At 36.4% G+C, this 19,203-nt stretch overlaps 1 protein-coding gene across 1 annotated transcript in view; it reads left to right on the forward strand.

Annotated features, from left to right (window-relative positions):
• The window catches only part of LOC145999730 (polycystin-1-like), a 62,474-nt gene that overhangs the window by 23,024 nt on the left and 20,247 nt on the right, over positions 1-19,203 (forward strand). Inside the window, exons 12-17 of the mRNA XM_083137009.1 lie at positions 1,526-1,726; positions 5,947-6,120; positions 9,666-9,764; positions 11,127-11,229; positions 13,651-13,849; positions 17,499-17,655. Coding sequence (XP_082993135.1) covers positions 1,526-1,726; positions 5,947-6,120; positions 9,666-9,764; positions 11,127-11,229; positions 13,651-13,849; positions 17,499-17,655 — 933 coding nt within the window. The remainder of the gene's footprint in view (positions 1-1,525; positions 1,727-5,946; positions 6,121-9,665; positions 9,765-11,126; positions 11,230-13,650; positions 13,850-17,498; positions 17,656-19,203) is intronic.

The following is a 19,203-nucleotide window of genomic DNA, read 5'->3' on the forward strand; positions in this document are numbered from 1 at the left end:
TGGTATCTCTTTCTGGGGCAGTTCACCCAAAATGCAGAAAATTTTTATTTGGCAAAAACGGATATTAAAAATGATGAAAAATGTATCCCTCTCAAGCCCAACGAAACAAATTTTCAATGAATTTCAAATATTACCTCTTCCATGTTTGTACATATTATAAACATTGTACTTTATTCATACAAATTCTGAAATCTTCTAAAAAAATCTGGACATACACAAATACAGCACTCGTATGCATAACTCCTTCCACCTTTCTACTGTCCAAGAATCCAAAACACATAGTGGTCTAGGATTTCAAGGTGTAAAACTTTATAACAAACTGCCAGAGGAATTCAAGAATCATAATCCAACTAAATTTAAAATGACAGTAAAGAGCTTGCTAATGAAGTATCTGTTTTATAGCACAGAGGAGTACTTAGATTATATTTTTTATTAATAGACATAACTTTTGATTTCTCTTCTCATTAATAGACATAACCTGGATTTTTCTTCTATTTTTTATGTTATTTTATACTCTTTTATATTTTTTAATATGCATAAGTATGTGTTAATACCTTAGTACTCAAAATTATACATGTAATTGACCTATCCCATATCATAGTGCTATTTGTACTTATATGATCAAGTGGATGGAAATAAATCTTATCTTATTTACTTATCTGCATACATGTTAGTAGACAAGAACGTGTACAATCTAAAATATAAGTTGTTTCAGTTTTCCTTAACTGAGAAAAAATAAAATTGCATGTAAATTATTTTGTGCAATGTGTATAATAGTATCTGTATATTAAGAAATATTTATTTATTGAGCCATTATTTTAGTCTGTAGGATGTCTCATTTCCAAGCAGAAGACCTAGGTTCAAATCCTGGGGTGCAATTGTTTGTGTAGAATTTTCCATCTGGGGATGTTCATGTTTGGGCAGGGGGCGGGGTTGGAAATGGTAAATTCAGAGCCAAAATGGCCAGAATTTGGGTCTTTGTGAAAATATTTAGGGGTGTTTTGGAGAACTTATGAAAGGGTAATAGGGGTGAGGTGTGTAGATAGATAAATCACTACTGGGGGTGGGTTTTTCCCAGGTGGGAATCTTTCTGACAATGTCCCTGCATGAAGTGGCTCTGGGGCACACCAGCCTTACATCTACACCCTTTATGTGACAGTTCAAGGCAAATAAGGCAAATCTTCCCCTGTGCATGTAGCACCGTGCCATGAAGGCACATTTAGGGGATGTAGGGTTAGGGTCCCACACATTCTCAATCTTGGACATTTTGGAGGTGATGTGATCAGCACCATGCTCCAGCCACTTTTACACTCCATGCTTGCTCTCAGGTACCCATGGATTTGAGGCTGGGTGAGCCCTGGAGCCACCTTATTCCAGGACAGGGATGAAAAAATTCGAATCTAGATCAACCACCCCGGGAATCAAACCCAGGTCTCACACATGGCAGTCAGGCAAAACTTCACCTTCTAAAATGTATTTTCAAGTGGTGCTGCTACACTAATGCATTTTCTCTCTGATTTGCAAGATGTCAATGCCAACCGAAGATCAGTACAGCACCTACATTGATTCGGCAGAGTACAAAGCCATGATGGGACCAGGAAATCCCAAGATCATCTGCATGTATTCCCAAGCGCAAGCCTCCATCCTCTATTCCGCACCTTGGCTGCAAGTTGAAAGTGATGTTGATGCGGAAGAGCAGGCAGATAAGATACGAAGCATTTCACAGGTACTTAGTTCTCTGTTAGTTGTATTGAAATTATGCAAGTTTCTATCAGTGCTGGGTGCCTCCCCAATGGCATAGTGGTAGTGTCGTCATCTTGTAATCAAGCGATCCTGGGTTCGATACCCGGTGGAGGCACATAGTGGTTTGGATCCCACTTTAAACTGTACGTTCAATCCCGATTAGCCTTAATGTGCATGTGTTGTTGGAATTTCAGCTCTATTTTCAATAAGTTTCTAACAGTGCTAATTTACTTCTGACTGTACTTTATTACAATAAAATAATAAGAATTTTTAAGTCAGCAAGTGAGAATTCAATATTCAAAATTTGGTGCAGTTCACAGAGTGTGATTAATGAATGAAAAATATGACTTGTTTTGATATTGTGCTTCTTATTCTTGACTAATTAATTTCAAAGGTATTCGAAGGTGCCAATATGCACCATGGCCATCCAGTCTAAGGTGCCATGCTTTGGGCTCTGGCTATAGAACGTCTGCAGGTTCGAGTCTCCTGGGGGAAGCGTAACAACTTTTCTCCTGAGATTTCGGCCTCTGTATGTGACCGGTGGCCATCCACCATCATGAGGAAATTGGCAGTGGTCAAAAGTAGCGTGCTACTTGTAGCGTCGCTACAGTAGCTAGCTACAAAATTTGTAGCTGTAGCTGTAGTGACGCTACATTTTGAAAATTGTAGCTGTAGCGACGCTACATTTTGAAAATTGTAGTTGTAGCGGTAGCGAAGCTACAAAATTCCTGTAGTTGTAGCGAAAATTTCGCTACAGCTACATTTTCTCTCAGCATTTTGAGGTGAATTTTGAATGTGGCAACAGCATCAGAAAAAATCGACAATAGCCTTTAATTTTGCAGGAGGTTCATAAAGACAAAGTCTATTACATGGAAATACAGATTATCTAGATTGTAGATTATAGATATCCGCATCTTACGTAATTAGTATCTGAATAATTCAGATATTCAGATAACTAACTGACATATATGAACATATTCCAGCTAACAGCTACGTTTTTTTGTGCTGCATCGCTATTTTGGGGAGAAACATGCCTAGTTTGCTGCACCGCTGGAAAAAAGTGCCTCGTTTACATCACCCCCAGAACAAATCCTGTGGATATCCATGGTGTAAGAGACACCAAAATGTCATTAATTGCTGTGTAAGATACAACTTGCAGGGCAAAAACGAGCGATGGATTTTCCACTGCACTGACAAAAGAATAGTGCCAGCAATAAATGGTTCAGTACGTTAACAGCATTGATCATTGTCAGTACATAGGATCTCACCAGCAAGATATTATTGTTACAAGAATGATAGAGTTTCTGGAATCACAATTATTTTCGCGATAATATTTGTTCACAAATTTTAAAATTACAATACGTTTAGAACACTCGGGTTTACACGACAGTTTCCTCAATATATTGTATCACATTGTATAAAGTACGTACGAGTTATTGACTTTTCTGCAGAAACGACAATTTTCTTCAGTTAATATACATAATTTTCAAATTTATGTATTTTTCCTACTTTTGCGTCACTTTTCTGTAACCATTGCTAATCATGACATCATCATCATTGTCCTTTGCTGTTTCCTGCCTCTGACTGGGTAGGCATAGAAGTCAAGCCTCTCTATTATTTCCTGGTCTTCCACCACTCCTCTCTTTTCACGGTGTTACAATCTTGTCCTCTTCTCCTAACACTCTCCACTATCTGCTCTTTCCACCGACATCTTGGTCTCCCCCTTGGCCTTATTCCCACTCCTTGTGCATTATAATGTCTTACTGGTAGTCTTTCTGCATCCATCCTCTTCATGTGTCTGAACCATCTCATCTGTGCCTGATCTATCCTGTCCTGAAGCTTCACCACACCCACTGTCTGTCGGATCTCCTCATTCCTTATTCTATCCCTTCTAGTCTTCTCCCATAGACTCCTTAAACATTTCATCTCCACTGTCTGCATATTTTTCTTGTATCTCTATGTCACGTAATTATTGGCACATAGTATGTGTTATATATTACCTTCTTGCATTTCATAGGTACATCCCTGTTCCATATTAATCTTCGAACGCTTTGATATAGTCCACCACCCATTTGTCCATTTACCTCCTCATCCATTCTTCAACTCTTCTCAATCATGACAATGATGATGAATGGTTTATTTAATTATTCTCTTATCTATGGTCGCTTTCTGCCACTAATTGTGAGAACGAGGAAGAATGATGAATGATGAGCAGTGTGGGGAATGGAGGAGCAGGAGGATCCCATCCTTCCAACTTGGAATTTTTCCTAGTTTTTGTTTTGTGTTCCATTTTATGCATAGATAAGCTGATCAAGACTGGATCCGAGCCACTATGTGCCTCCACTGGGTATCGAACCTGGAGCCCTTTTGTAAACAAAGGGCCCCAGGTACTTTTCATTCAAAATGCTGCCTTCATATCAGTCTATTAAAAAATGAAATATTTATTCTCAAGAAAAATATGTTGATGTGAACATAAATACGTAATTCTACCAAATTTCATCTGTATATAGTTGTAATCATTAATTTGTGTAACACCCTAATTGCAATATTCATATATCAAATTTGAATTGAAATGCCACTTGCATAGGTATGTTAATCTCAAAAACTATAGTAAATATAAGTAACTGAAGTTACGCTGCTTTCAAAATTATCGAATCACGGGAATCATGATAATAAATAACAGAATCTATTTACCAATAGTAGGGGATTTTTTTAATATCCACATGCTTATTTTTAATTTTTTTATCCAGAAGTAGCGCAAAAAGTAGCGAAGTAGCGAGTAGCAAACAGGAGTAGCGTAGCGAGCTACTTTTTGGTAAATGTAGTTGTAGCTGTAGCGAAGCTACATTTTGGAAGAGTAGCTGTAGCTGTAGCGAAGCTACTTTTAAAATGTAGCGTTCTGATCACTGGAAATTGGGGAGCTACAAATGAGTAGCTTCACCCGGTCATGGAAACCTACAACAATGACTGGGTTCCTCGTGCTGACCACACATCACCTGTAACTTGTTGGATGATCTCCCACCTCGGGGTGGGAGTGGGGCCTGCAGTCGGTAGTTAGGCCCAGGCCCATAGGGGCTGTTGCATAGCAGGTTATGTTATTCGAAGGTGGCAAATGGTTAGGGCACTCACCTTTGGTGTGAGTGGTACTTGGTTCAATTCTCAGTGGGAGCTCAAAATATCTCGTTACTGACCCAACACGATGAGGATAATTCTACTTGAAAAGACGAAGTAGTGGATTCCTCTCTTGAAAGCCAGAAAACAGTGGCGATGGGACTCAATGTGCTGACCACCCAACAAAAAAGCTTCTTGGCAGGCAGGCAGATCTGTTGTGCTAAGGCTATTCATAGTTTCTTTTACTACCTTCATTATCATATTGCCAGTTGAATGCTGTTTCGTCGTATCTCAACTGTTTGCCGGAAAAGAATGACATTATTGTTTTCTGTATGTCTTAATGCATCATTTTCTAGTTTAGTTTAGTTTATTTGCATCCAAGGACTACAGGTGTGTACAAATTACAGTACATGGTACATGTCAATACTTACATTACAATACAATACTACATTAATAGATTTTACAAATACAAAATACTTAGCCAAAAATTATAAAAAATTGGGTCTTACTCTGGTATTATATCAAAATCACAAAAAATATAACATGAGAAGATATAGAACATTACAGCCTACTTCTAGCTGATATTAATTATTCACCTTCATTTGACATTTAATTTTACAAGAATAATATGTGATTATACTACATTATATACATTTTGTCTTATGTAAAAGTTACTTCCATGTATTCAGCTATAGAATAAAAAAAACATGCTTCAGAATCATTGATTTTATCTTGTGCTTGAATATCATCAATTTTGGTTCTTTTCTCACATCTTGTGGTAGTTTATTGTAGAGATCTATGGAAGAGTTTAAGGGACCTTTCTTACATAAGCAAGTTTTGTGAATTATCAATAATAATAAAATGTTTGCATAAATTTTGTAGTGTATTTGAAGTCCACATGAAATTTCAATCAGCCATCCTGAAAAGTGTCAAAAGTGACAGAAACGCGCAGTCAAAAAAATCAAATCATTCATTCATTCCTGAAAATTTTATTGCAGATAGACGTGTGACAAATAGTATTCAGCCGGCGATATGTGGATTGATATATAACTAATTAAATTGGAATTTTAATAAGTAGAATTCATTTTACAGCAACTTCTGGATTCTCTAACCTCCATGAAGGAAGAACTGAATTACAACAGTATCGGCCAAATCAACAGCGGAACAGCAGCACTGAGTTCTGTTCTGTTAAGCGCAAGCAATGATGGAGCTAAGTCTCTTCTGATTGGCTTGTATTCAAGAACAACAGCAGTTCATATTCTCAAGGTAAGACAAAGTTTAATGTTTCTTTGTTATGTGGTAAGCAATTCTCTCATGCTTGAGGTGAGTAGTCCTGGCTTTCATCCCAGCTGAGAAACAATAGTTTTTGAGCCGATACTATGACAAAGTATCAGTCAAAACCTGTGGTATTACGGTAGAGCCACACATTTATGGTGAATAAAAGAACAAGATTTCGATACAAAAACTGGGCATATTTTGGGATCAAAAGCAGTACATAAAATGGCTAGAGGCATGCAAATTTTGTTTTTGATGAAAACACGAAATATGAAATAACATCCTGTAATGTTCATTTTTCATGTTTCTGAAAGGTGTGAGGTGCATTTTTCTACCCTGTCTTGTCACGAAATAATGAACTGCAAAATGCGAAATATACTTTTAAATACGAAATTTACTGTTTATATACCGACGCAACACTTTCTGAAGTCTGAAGTATCCTGTGAGTTATGCAATTCATGGAAAATTGATTAATTCTGCTGTAAATATTTGAGAAGCAAAAATGGACACCTCTACACAGGAATAGACTTAATACTCTGGTAACTACATAAATGTGCTATTAGAAAGGGTAAGTTTATTTTGTGTAATAAGTGCAGTTTTTAAATCAAATTTAGGATTATATTCACAATTTTAAAACCAAAATGCCATTTTATATATCACTTTTGATGTGATTATTCACCGCTATAACACCGAAATTTTATTTTATTTACCGCTTTTGAACCCAAAATCGACTCTGTTTTTGTACCGAAATTTTGCATTTTTATTTACCACAAATATGTGCCTCTAAAAATGGCATTTCGGTGTTGAACTCGTGAATATAACCAGTATAAAACCTTTCTCGGGTTTTGGGATCGAACCTAGGCTGTGCCAGCCTAGACCTACTTGTTCTGAGTTTGCGAAAGGTATTGGATGGGGTAATACCTCCGGAGAACAACATTAACACGTAACAAGCAAAGGGGGCTCGCCCCCTGTGAAATAAGAACAACACTGAAACATTCGATATTAACACTTCGGGGTTGCTGGTCTGGCAGCGTTGTGAGACTAATAGAAAGGGGATATAAGAACGTTTGTTTACGTCTGCTGTCCTGTAGAGTTGATGGTCTCGTTAAATCAGTAGACAAGGCACGGTCCTGAAATAAGCTTCTTTCGGTAGCGCAACTCCCATGGTAACTCTTTACATAACAATTGATTATCAGATAAATTGGAGCCAACAACTGTTTACGCGATAAATTTCTGAGTACAACTGGAGTGAGAAATGATCTCTCGAACTATTTATGGTGGATTCGAATTTCCGATTGTTAAAACTGTTGGCGAGACTGCATCTGCCGTTAACGGTGCTTTTAGCATAAAGCTGAATTTACTTTATTTTTCATACGATTTCCAATAGGATTCGTGTTAGCGGATTTTTCAAGATCCGCTGAAGATTGCTGGTGTTATGTGTTTGTAAGAAGCTCTTTCCAGCTCTTCAATGGGCCCCATTTGTTGGAGTGATTAAACTATCAAGTTATGATGCCAGGGTCCCGGATGCCTTCGGCATGATTCGAACCAGAATTTTGACTTTAAAACATGTATTACACAAAATAAAGATACCGCGGTGGCTCAGTCGGTAATGCATCTGACTACCATGCTAAAGGTCCCGGGTTCGATCCCCCGGCCAGTTCAAATCTGAGAACTTTTCTAATGTTGGAAGCGGCCCCGGTGCCCACCCAGCTTCGAATGAAATGGGTACCTGGGGGAAACTCTGGGGGGTAAAGGTGGTCAGAGGCGTGATGCTGAATCACATCACCCCCACTCATGACCGGATCAAGAAAGTGTGGGGCGTTACCCCCACACCCCCTATACGCCTTCATGGCATGGTGCTATGCACAGGGGAGCACTTTACTTTACTTTACTCTTCTCATAATACATTTAGTCATTGTCAGAGTATTAAGTTTATTCCTGTGTAAAAGAGTACATTTTTGCTTGTCAAATATTTGCAGCAGAACGAATCAATTTTCTGTGATTTGCTTAACTCGCAGGATAATTCAGTCTTCAGAAAGTATCACATTGGTACACATACTCTAAATTTCATTTTTAAGAGCATATTTCGCATTTTGCAGTTCATTTTACATCATTTCGTGACAAAATATGGCAGGAAAATGCACCAAACACCTCTCAAAGACATGAAAAATGAACATTATAGTGCCCTATTTCACATTTCGTATTTCCGTCAAAAACGAAATATGCATGCCTCTAGGTATTGGTAATGAAAAGTATCAGTTCGAAATTATTCTCCAATACAGGTTGGTAATCTCGCAGGAACCACAAAATTGCCGTGCAACACTTTTGCGGTGTCTTGCATCAGTATAACATGAAAAAATGCAACTTGTGATTAAAAGAAAGTTAATTTATATTACAATGTAATTTTTGCCAAGGGTTCCGGGTTCGAATCCCACTTGGGTTTGGTTGCTTGTAAATGTCCATTCATCAATTTCATCATTTCATCACTCATCTCCATCTTCGCAAATTAGCCAAGAGGCACAAAATGCAAAGTAAAATATACTCAATCAATCAATACAATGTAATTTTTTAATACTAGTTAACTGGTTCCATCATGCAATATCTACACAAAATCATTTTTTCAATGAAATCAGTAGAGAAAATTAGACACTGATGAAGATAATTATCATCGTTAGAATTCAGAATAGAAAATTGTTCCACCACAGTTTGCCACAAGACCTCTTTTCATTATTTTTCCATGAAATGAGTTCTAAAACTTGGTTTGAATGATTAATTTGGTTTATCTTACTTTGCCTTTCTTCCACTCTTGGCTAATCGCAAAGATGAGGATAAGTGATGATACAATGAAATTGATGAAGGGACACTCACAATCCATTCCCATGCCATGATTCAAACCTGGGACCCCTGGCATTATATGTGTTTGTGGATAAGGTAAAAATCCCTGTGCCATGAAGGCACATTTAGGGGATGTGAAAGTAGGGCCCCACATATTCTCAATCTTGGTCCTTTTAGAGGTGATGTGATCAGCACCACACTCTGGCCACCTTTAGCTTTCCAGGGTTCTCCTCAGGTACCCTTTGATTTGAGGCTTGGTGAGCCCCAGAGCTGCTTTATGCAGGAACAAGGCTGGAATCAATCCCAGGTTCCCACATGGCAGCCAGACGCTGTACCGACTAGAACACTGTTGCTCTATGTTTTATGGAACATGGCCTTGGACGTCCGCAGGATTTTTTCCAGGGAGGGACAAGCAAGGTAATTTTTTCCAGGGGAGCAAAGGAGGCATATTTTTCCTCATAATAGCGATGCCCCCCTAAAAAAAACACTATTTCAGTCTGAAATTATCATGTTCCTTCAATGTATTTATAATAATTAACATAAATTACTGTGGCTGAAGTGAAATTATGTGTGAAATATATAATTTTCAGCCCTCCCTCCCTCCGGACATCCATGAACGTGTTAAAGAAAAAAGAACTTAAAAATAGTTGACTTGTACATTTTGACCTGAATTAGATGAACAAAAACTATCTCTATTTCAGGACATGGTCTCTAGTTTGGTTGATGTCAATGCAGAAACCCCAGAACAAATGAGGCAGATTATCACTAATATTGCATCTGCAATGGGAAGCTTAATGAGTGTAAGTTTATTATTATTATTCTTATTTAAACACAAGAAGCACACATAAAAAACTTGAAACATTCTCTGAACACCATATTTTAACCTTTAATTCTTGAAAATTTGAAGAGCACAAATACAAAAACAACAACACTTCTGGATTTGTATAAAAAAAACTCCATGCTCAAAGCCAAGGCCTGCCAGAATGGCTTTTCATTGGGTGACGCATGGTCAGCTCATCGAGTCTCATTGCCGTTATTTTTCTAGCTTTCTAGACTGCTACTTCTTTTTCTTTTAAGTAGCTTTCCAATTGTCCTCATGATTCTGCTGGGTCAACTCTCAAATTTTGGGAGCTCCCACCAGGAATCGAACCCCGAACCTCTTGCACCAAAGGTAAGAGTGCTAACCATTTGGCTGCATTAGGGCCCTTCTGATATTGTATACTTCTCACCAAAATCATAGGAGATCAAAGGTGATGTAGAAAAATTGATAATTGGTACAACTGGATGGTCCAATCTTTATCTTTGTGCTGTTCAACTTTTTAATTTATAAGTACAAATAGGCCACATCTTCGTATAGTCCAGCGTATACCTCTTCATGCTTTTTGTTTATGTAACTGGTAAGAAAACTGATTATGTTACCAAAGAATTTATTTTATTTATTTATTTATTTATTTAAAAGTGTTTTTAAACTGCCGAGAATAGCTTTTCAGCCTTAATACAGCAGTATTACATGTTACACGTTACAAGGTTACATATTACAAGGTATCCAAAACCACAGTATTGGACAAGAGAGCATTTCAAAATATTTAGCAAACATAACCTAAAACTACAAGAATTTTAAAAATGCATTAAAGAATATACAATTGTTACATTTCAACTATAGAACTACGCATAAAAGATTTCTTACATAATTATCCTTATATATGAAGTTGAAATTGTTTTACAACATTATCAATATCTATCTCACGGTATTCAACTTATAACTGTTTGAGATACAGAACATACTTGTTATTTTTGTAGTTCTTATCAAGACATAATAATTCACTATTTCCTCTCAAATTGTATGATTTCACCTTAAGCCATATCATACGAAGGAGTTTTGGTACCATATAATTTCCCTACAAGATTCCTTCCATATAAGATATAATTCGCTTTTCAGCTCTGACATCAAGTCTGTCTATTTCTAGGTGATTCAGCAGGTTATCACACTCATAATAGTATTTGAATAGCTTGAATTTGTAATATATAAATGTGATAAATCTGTTTTGTATTTTGAATAAGTTGGCACTACGTTTTAATATTATATAGTTTCATATATAATATTAAATATAAATTACATTGTTTCATATATGTATTTTCATATATATAGTTTGATATTTCAGGGCTCATCAGGAATTCTAACTGAGGATTCTTGCTCCTTTGTTCCACCTCAAGACATTGATATAGCAGATGTTCTTTACTATGACACAGACATTGGAAATGACAGTAAGTTTTCTTCCCTTTTTTTATATTATTTTTACTAAATGGGACAGATTATGAGGGCATTGAACCAATCTGGATAGGCTCAGTAATCTGTCTCTTTAAACAGCAGTACTGAATGCTCAGCGTGTAGGTGATCATATGCAAGCACACTCTCTGTATTGAACCCGTTCATTATCATGGCAGACATGATTGATGTGAACAAAGAAGTCACACATAAATGCAGTGATAAAATCCATGCAGCTAACACAAGTATAATGGATCAAAAGGAATGGAAAGTGGTTAATTTATAATTCCTTTTAATGTTCTTATCAAATATTTATTGAAAACTAACTTATATTTGTTATCCTTGAATGCCGCAAGGTAGACTACTTTCTGCTACATCATTCTATACATTTATGCTATTTCCATCAACTTTAAAAGTCAGCACATACACTATAATATTCATTCATCATGTGTAGTTCCGAAGTATGAATAGCATACTTTTCCCACTACAAAAATTCACTAATTGTTATAAATGCTTTGCAAAATTTCAGTTCAAAAACTTTCACTGAGCTGAAGCATTTAACCTTTTGCATCCCGAGCACCTCCATCGAGATCCTACATGTAACCCCTTGCATCTCGAGCGTCTCGATCGAGATCCTCTAGCATACTCGTAGTTTTTACATTAAAAATGTCGCTATTTTTGGCTGGATTTGCAATTTTCTTGTTTTACATTATTGTTAGCACACATATTAAACAATTATGACTCTTGCACATCTTGGTGTCGAACAAAAAAAGAAGGCCAGATATGTTAGTAATTCTTTTCTTCCACCACTGGAAACTAGACAGGTGAAAAGTTTGCTTCTCGGTACCCAAGGTCACAAGGAATTTTCCCCCTGTTGCCACAAGGAGGGGAAGAGGGGTTGAGGAAAACTGCACTATTACAAAGAAGAGTTTGAAAGCAAGACGAAAACAGGTCTTGTTGCCAAGCACATGTTTTTTCAAGTTGCTGCAATGTGACCTGCATTGTCTAAAAATAGAAATGTGCTGCAGATGCAAGAAAGGGGAAGATTTGTGGCACTTTCGTCACCCCTTTCCTGGCTATCGATCTAGCAACATCTCGTAGCTCAGCAGTGGTGGTTTTGTGTGTGCATCAGTTGGCTTTTTTTGTGTGAAGTTTGTTATACGACCTCATCAATTAGTTTGGTCATATGATAATAATGCAATTATTTTTGTGTTCCTAAAACTCTAGTGATTATTTCCATGTGTATTGTTACAATTTCTTGTACTTTTTGTCGGGGTGGGGGGCAAAACCCCCAATTTTTCAAAAAAATTATTGAATTTTCAGGTTCATCCCCCCTCCCTCCATATATACGCCAAATGTGCATCAATTTTATATAGTCCGAATCTATGGTTCATTCCGAGTAAAACGATATATCATTTGTCTGTCTACGGCAATTAACGTCCGATCTACAGTAATTTTTATAAAACTCTGCATTTTGCTGAAAATCAGCTCGGGCAGCAAGGGGGTACATGTGAAAGAGACTTGAGTGGCTAAAGGTTAACAAACTTTGAATTACTAAAATGAAGTCCAGTTTTGGCATGTTTACTGTTTTCTTCTAGCTTTCACCACATCATGTAGCTTCATCAGGAGATTAGACAAGTATAGCAAAAATTTAAAACACGGGAAGGTAAGTTAGGTTAAAAAGGTTGAGTAGGAAGGAGTGACAGGGCACTGCATTGTCTTTTACCATTTTCTAATGCATAGCAAGTCACGAAATATGCTGGAAATTACATAGGAATAAGCATGTACAGTATATTGTAATGAGATAAATATCAATCATTTTCCTGTTTTTTTTTTATCCAAATCTCTTATGGCGATGCTTTCAACCCAAGAAAAAAATGTAGTGGATATCATTATGATTGTGGCATGCTATGACAAAAGATTCCAGCGAACATCACTCAGACACATTACCAATTTTAATAAGAAATTTTGAGAAATGGTTGCATAATCTATCAAACTGCCTGTAACATTTGGGTTTGAAACATCATGAAGTTACATTGAGACTAAGCATATCGTATGCTTCTCTATTGAAAATCTAATTTGATATAGCATATGAGCACCATTCTATTTTCAAGATAAATTTGACTCCAAGATGGTGGACTTCAAGATGGCTACAATGCTGGTAACTTTCTAGAAAGTTTCTTTCCTTTTGCATATCATGTGTCAGAACATTTGTTTTGCATTTTCCTATCTGTATGTGTTTAAAACCATTGTTTCCACTCTTTGTTGACCACCCTGTACAATACTGTGTTATTTGGAACATATGGTATTAAGGTGAGTATTAAATTAACTTAGATGTATGTTTGTGAACTGTAATAGAGACTGTGAATGATTAATCTTGTGAGGTAAATCTCCTAATTCCACTTGCGCATTTCTTCTAGTTAACATGGTAGTCCCTGCAACTCTAGAAGAACAAGAACGCTGTAATGTGTTGGATCACACCAAATACGACACTTCAACGCATGTTCCATCAATGGAGGACATGGTGTTTCAGCTGTCCTCTGAAGTAATTGGCATGAGCATAGTTGGAGAGCTATTGGAAACACAGTCAGAAAATGACGTCTATATTAAAATTGGAATGTAAGTAATATTTCTGTTCTATAATTTTTTAAAATATAGACTAGCATGCAATCAATGATTGCCAATCATACAAGGTTTTTTAAGAAAATGGCACTCACACTTCTAAATGTCAATACATTTATGCATGCAAGTATTGAAATTTTGCCATAACATTTGGTAAAGCTACTTCCTGAACATTGCAATATGCTGTGAAACAGTGACATATTCTGAAAATTTGACCTGCTTTTTCACAACAATTCTTTTTAATTGTATATATTTATTAATATTAATTAGATACAGTACTTCTCTGTTCCTTGTCTTTTTGTATGATATAATGGTATAAGAAAGCAAAATTAATTAAATCAACAAACTACCGTATTTACTCATGTATATTGCACATTTTTTTCCAAAATTTTGCCCTCAAAAACTGTGGTGCGTATTATGTACAGAATAATTCAGACAGCCAACATGAAACTGTACAGGGTCTTTCCTTGATTTTGTGACACTTGTATTGATTTTTCATGTTTACGGAACCCTATCATGTTATATATCATCGTAAAGCTAAAATCCTGCAGTTTCTGAATATGGCAACATTATTGCATTCAAGATAGCGACACTAATGTCAAATGCAGTTGAAATAAGGTCATCACAAAATGGAGGAACATTCTGATTTTTATGGTACTTTTGATGAAAGAAAAGATAAGGAAAAAGTAATAATAATTATAATGTATTACTGGCCAAGTAATATGATATATATGGTGTGTGTAAATGTCTTAATGGAAGAAATCTTTTGCTGCTAACTGCTAATCCTTTTCCGCGCTTAGAAGGGACTGCACTGTAAACACAAGGGCAAAGGTATTACTCCGCCAGGCTTCAGCGATTGGATGATCGTAAAGCTTCTGCTGCTTCCACCACGTGTGAGAGAAAGTTGGCGCGAAAGCAATGTTACAAGCTACGAGAAATTAAATAAAAAGGAAAACTATAACTATTCACAAGATAAGCTGAACTTCTGTACTTAAGAATTTAATTTGAAGATATAAAAGTGTTTTACTTGCCTAAGCAGAGTCGGATAGAAAGTCGATTCCTTAAATAGATTCCTCCCCTTCACTGTTGGTGCCGCCGCTACTGCTATCAGCTGGATTGATAACAAGTCGGTCAACAATCGTGTCGCACATGTAATCTGATTCACCCACGTTTCATCAAGGAAATACAACTTTCGCCCCTCCCGCCTGTATTCGCGTATTTTCCTCAGGTAGTTCCGGCGCCACAACAATATGTCTTCTCGGTCAACAATAATATTTTTTCTGTTGCGTTGCACAAACTCGAAGCTGATTTCTTTCAGAAGTGTGTGGAAACTTGTTTTCTTAAGGTTCGGCAGATCCGGATCACTATTCACACTCACCAACACTTTATTTATTGTTGGCGCTTCGTTCCTATCCAAAAAGTGATGAACCTTACAACGGATCCTCGCAAACTCATCGCACTGAACTTGTAACACAGGCTTTTGACGTTGACGCTTTTTCCCTGGTGTTGTTAAAATGCCCTTATTTAGAACCTCACTGCACGCAGATTTTACACTCTTAACAGAGACACCAGTAAACTCAGATGTCAATTTCATCACGTCCTGGATAACCATAGTTGGATATTTCTCGCAAAACTTTGCGAACACATTCAAATCAATTTGTTTCTCGGCGCTTTTCAACGGTTTCCCGCTGCAGTGTTGAACGTAGCCAAAGCGAACATGCATCTCGCACAAATTGAAATTCCCTCCCGCCTGCCCAGCCTTTACGCATGGGTGTTGTACCCAGAGTAAAAATTGTCACGTCTTGTGTTTTTATGCCAACCTGGAGTTCATTTACATACTAAATATTGGTTATGATAATTCTAGAGTACAATAATTACAATTGTGTTGAAGGAATGTTCTATTCTTGCAAGTTAGAAAGTGGACTATATTTTGTTGCGCGTGGCAGGGTCTGTTGTTCAAGCAGACTCAACGAGAAGTGTTGCCAATCCGCCTATTCTTTTGCTAAAATTAGCTGTTTGAACTTTTTGGTCCTGCATTGGTGACAATAATGGCTTTCAGATACTATTTGCACAGTAGTATCATACTTATTTGACTTCATTCAAAATTAGACACGGAAGTGACCTATTTTTCGTTTATTTATATTCTTTAACAGCAGTATTAATCCTTGTGGTATTGTTGCAGATGTTCCTATTCGAACGTTCTCTACGTCGCTGTTTCTAAATATGGTGCTAGATTTTAAAAATTTTGAAAAATGGAAGAAATAAAGTGGCTGAAGTTCCATTTCGTTGGTAATTTTCGATTCGTCAAACCTCTTACGATTTTTGAGTAAATTAGACGAAATTCTGCACATATATTCTCTACGTCTATTGCAAGACAGGGTCTACTTCATTTTTTGATAGCATAAAAAAAGAAAATCGCGGATCCACGATATTGGATTTTTTTTCAAATTCTCTTACAATTTTGTCCAATTTGCGTGAAATTTGGAAAACTCTAAAAATGTATGCAAAACTACTCTAGTTATGTGAATATGTTTATACTACATATATATATATATATTTAATAAACCTACGGATATACAAAGGTAATACTCGGAATGAACTGGCCATTCAAAATATGGCTTTTCTTTTGAGGGAAGTGGGGAGGAAAATTTGTATTCTTTATTCTATGAAAACTAGCAACAAATAGGGTATGACATGTCCACATTGTGATTATGGTGATTATCCATAAAAAGCATTTCTACAATATAATGTAGAACCCTACATACACACTGTGAGAATTCGCTTTTCGCTATATTCTGCAGTTATTGGTTGGCAACACTGTATTCATACACTTGCATTTGTTTACAGTACAGTTCCTTCTAAGTAATAAAAATAATTTCTACAATATAATGTAGAACACTACACACTATGAGAATTCGCTTTTCGCTATATTCTGCAGTTATTGGTTGGCAACACTGTATTCATACACGTGCATTTGTTTACCGTACAGTTCCTTCTAAGCGCGGATCCAGTTTAGTTTAAAGGTCCTCAATGTGCTTCGTATAAATGTTAGTCACTGAAAAGTATATATTTTGAAGTTTTATTTTGAAAAAGTAAAGAAGGAATGAGCAAAACCATGTATAAAAGTTTGAAGGCCATGTCCCACAATTTTTCACTTTGTAATGTAATGTTCTGTGACACCAAGAAAAGCAGTGCCATTATTGTTTACACAAGAGGATATTCTCCTCGTGGTCAACATAGAAGAAATGAATGGAATCATTGAACAGATATGATGTCATTCACTCTTGATCGGCATAGCAACAGCTTTACAACCTACAACTATGAAAGCCATGTCTTGAAACTAGATTGTACTGCACATTATATGTGAGATATAACTGTTTGTCACTTTTCTCCATCAAAAACCAGGGTGCGCATTATACACACATGTGCATTATGCACGTGTAAATACAGTATTACACTAAAGTTTTCAATTAAAATTTACCAGTGCTTCTTACTCTTTTGGTATTATTTAATAACATATTTTGAAAAGATGTTTTCTTGCCTGCCAGTGACTGAATCATTGATTTTAATTTTAAAATATATGTTGAAATAAAGTGTTCCCCTGTGTCATTCATCTGTTGCCAGAATTTTTCCATTACTTTTTCAGACTTGAATCATCAGACTTTGAAAATATGAATGTAACCTTTGGAGATTCAGGAGGTAGTTTTACTCTTCCCTCAGGATTTTGCCCAATGACTCGTGAAGATGGCAACTGCACAAAAGCCACAGCTGTCACGTCGATTCAGTGGCCTTCGAAGACACATGTAAGAATACAAAACACAATTTTATCTTAATGTATGTTTATGCATAAGGCTAGGCATTGCAGATTCTTTATCTATGTGATTTTACAGAAAAACGTTCCAATTTTTAAACATTATTAAAAAGAGCATGGTATTAAAACTTTTATTTCACAGTTTGAGAGAACAACCCTTTCTTATCTCTTTTTTAAAAAAATTATGTCATCCAGCACTTTTTTCTAAGTACAATCTCACAACTCTCTCCCACACATTTTTGTGAACTTCTGTTGACAGTTTGCGCAATTTACAACCTGTTTCATACTATCAGCCTGTTATGAATTTGTAGGCTCATTGTGCATATATTTTCCAACACAAGGCATAAAATGTTGCCTTGTGTGAGAAACAATCTTGAAATTATTTGATACCTTTTGTTCTGTTTCTGTAAAGAAAACTAGTTATTTTAAAAAAAATTGTAAACAGAAACATATTCTTGAAAACTGAAATTGGAAAATGCTGAAAATGAAAGAGTGAAAATTGGTTTTGAAAACTGAAAAGCAACTTTAACCCTTACAATACTAAGTGAGATCCAGGTATCCCAAATAGTAACATCATGTATTATGAGACTTTGGGGACTTGCTGTAGCTCAGATGATGTTTCAGAGATCATATTTTTATTGCTACAGGATGCTTAAAATGTGTCACTGGTAATTTGATAATGGCTACATGGGTGGGGTGGAGATAGTCCCAGATTATTATTATTATTTTTTAATCGATTTAAAAGTATGAATCATTTCCTTTAATTGTCTTGTTGAAATGTGTGTTTTGCAACTGTCAATCTGTTCATACCTGCAGACAAATATGTACATGGTTGCTACGCATCTTGAAAACCTGGAAAACCAGGAAATTTTGCTTGTCAGGGAAAAATCAGTAAAATGTCAGGGAATTTTGCAGATCGTCCAGAATGTACTTGCATTTTGGAGTCTGCAAGAGAAGAAGTTGCAAAATGAACAAGCAGTTCACTTCCACTTCTTATGATTCTGTCTTATGCAAAATTATGGTTCCTTTCTCTAATAAATTTTCACTTTTATAATACTAGATATTAGAATGAATATCAAATTAAAACTTGCAGTCCTGATATCTGATTGATAACTAAAGTACCAGAGGCGAAGATATAGTACAAGCAATGCAAGCACTGCTTGCATAATTCGAATATCATTTAATGTACTTAATGTTCTAACTGTATTTAGTTTCCATCGCACTCGATTTCGCGAAAAAATGCGGCCGCAAACTCCCCCAGCAGCTCTGTAGCAAGCACCAGCCTCAATGCTTGCAGCCGTTCTGCGGGAAAATAAGGCCTCCGAAGGAGTCACATGGCGAAGCGTGAAATTCTGGTGGAACCCATCCACAAAGCTTCTACAAAAAGCTGTGCTTTCCGAGCTTGCGTGATTCCCGAAAATAGCCGAGTTCAACCGAAAGCAGAAGGATTCATCTATGGGTACGTTGCCAGCAAAAACTAGTAACGAATATTTGTCTTCATGAACACGTAAACAAGATCGCAAATATAATAATAATTGTT

This window comes from Lepisma saccharinum, chromosome 15, assembly GCF_977018435.1.
Source record: "Lepisma saccharinum chromosome 15, izLepSacc3.1, whole genome shotgun sequence".
Classification (NCBI taxonomy): domain Eukaryota; kingdom Metazoa; phylum Arthropoda; class Insecta; order Zygentoma; family Lepismatidae; genus Lepisma; species Lepisma saccharinum.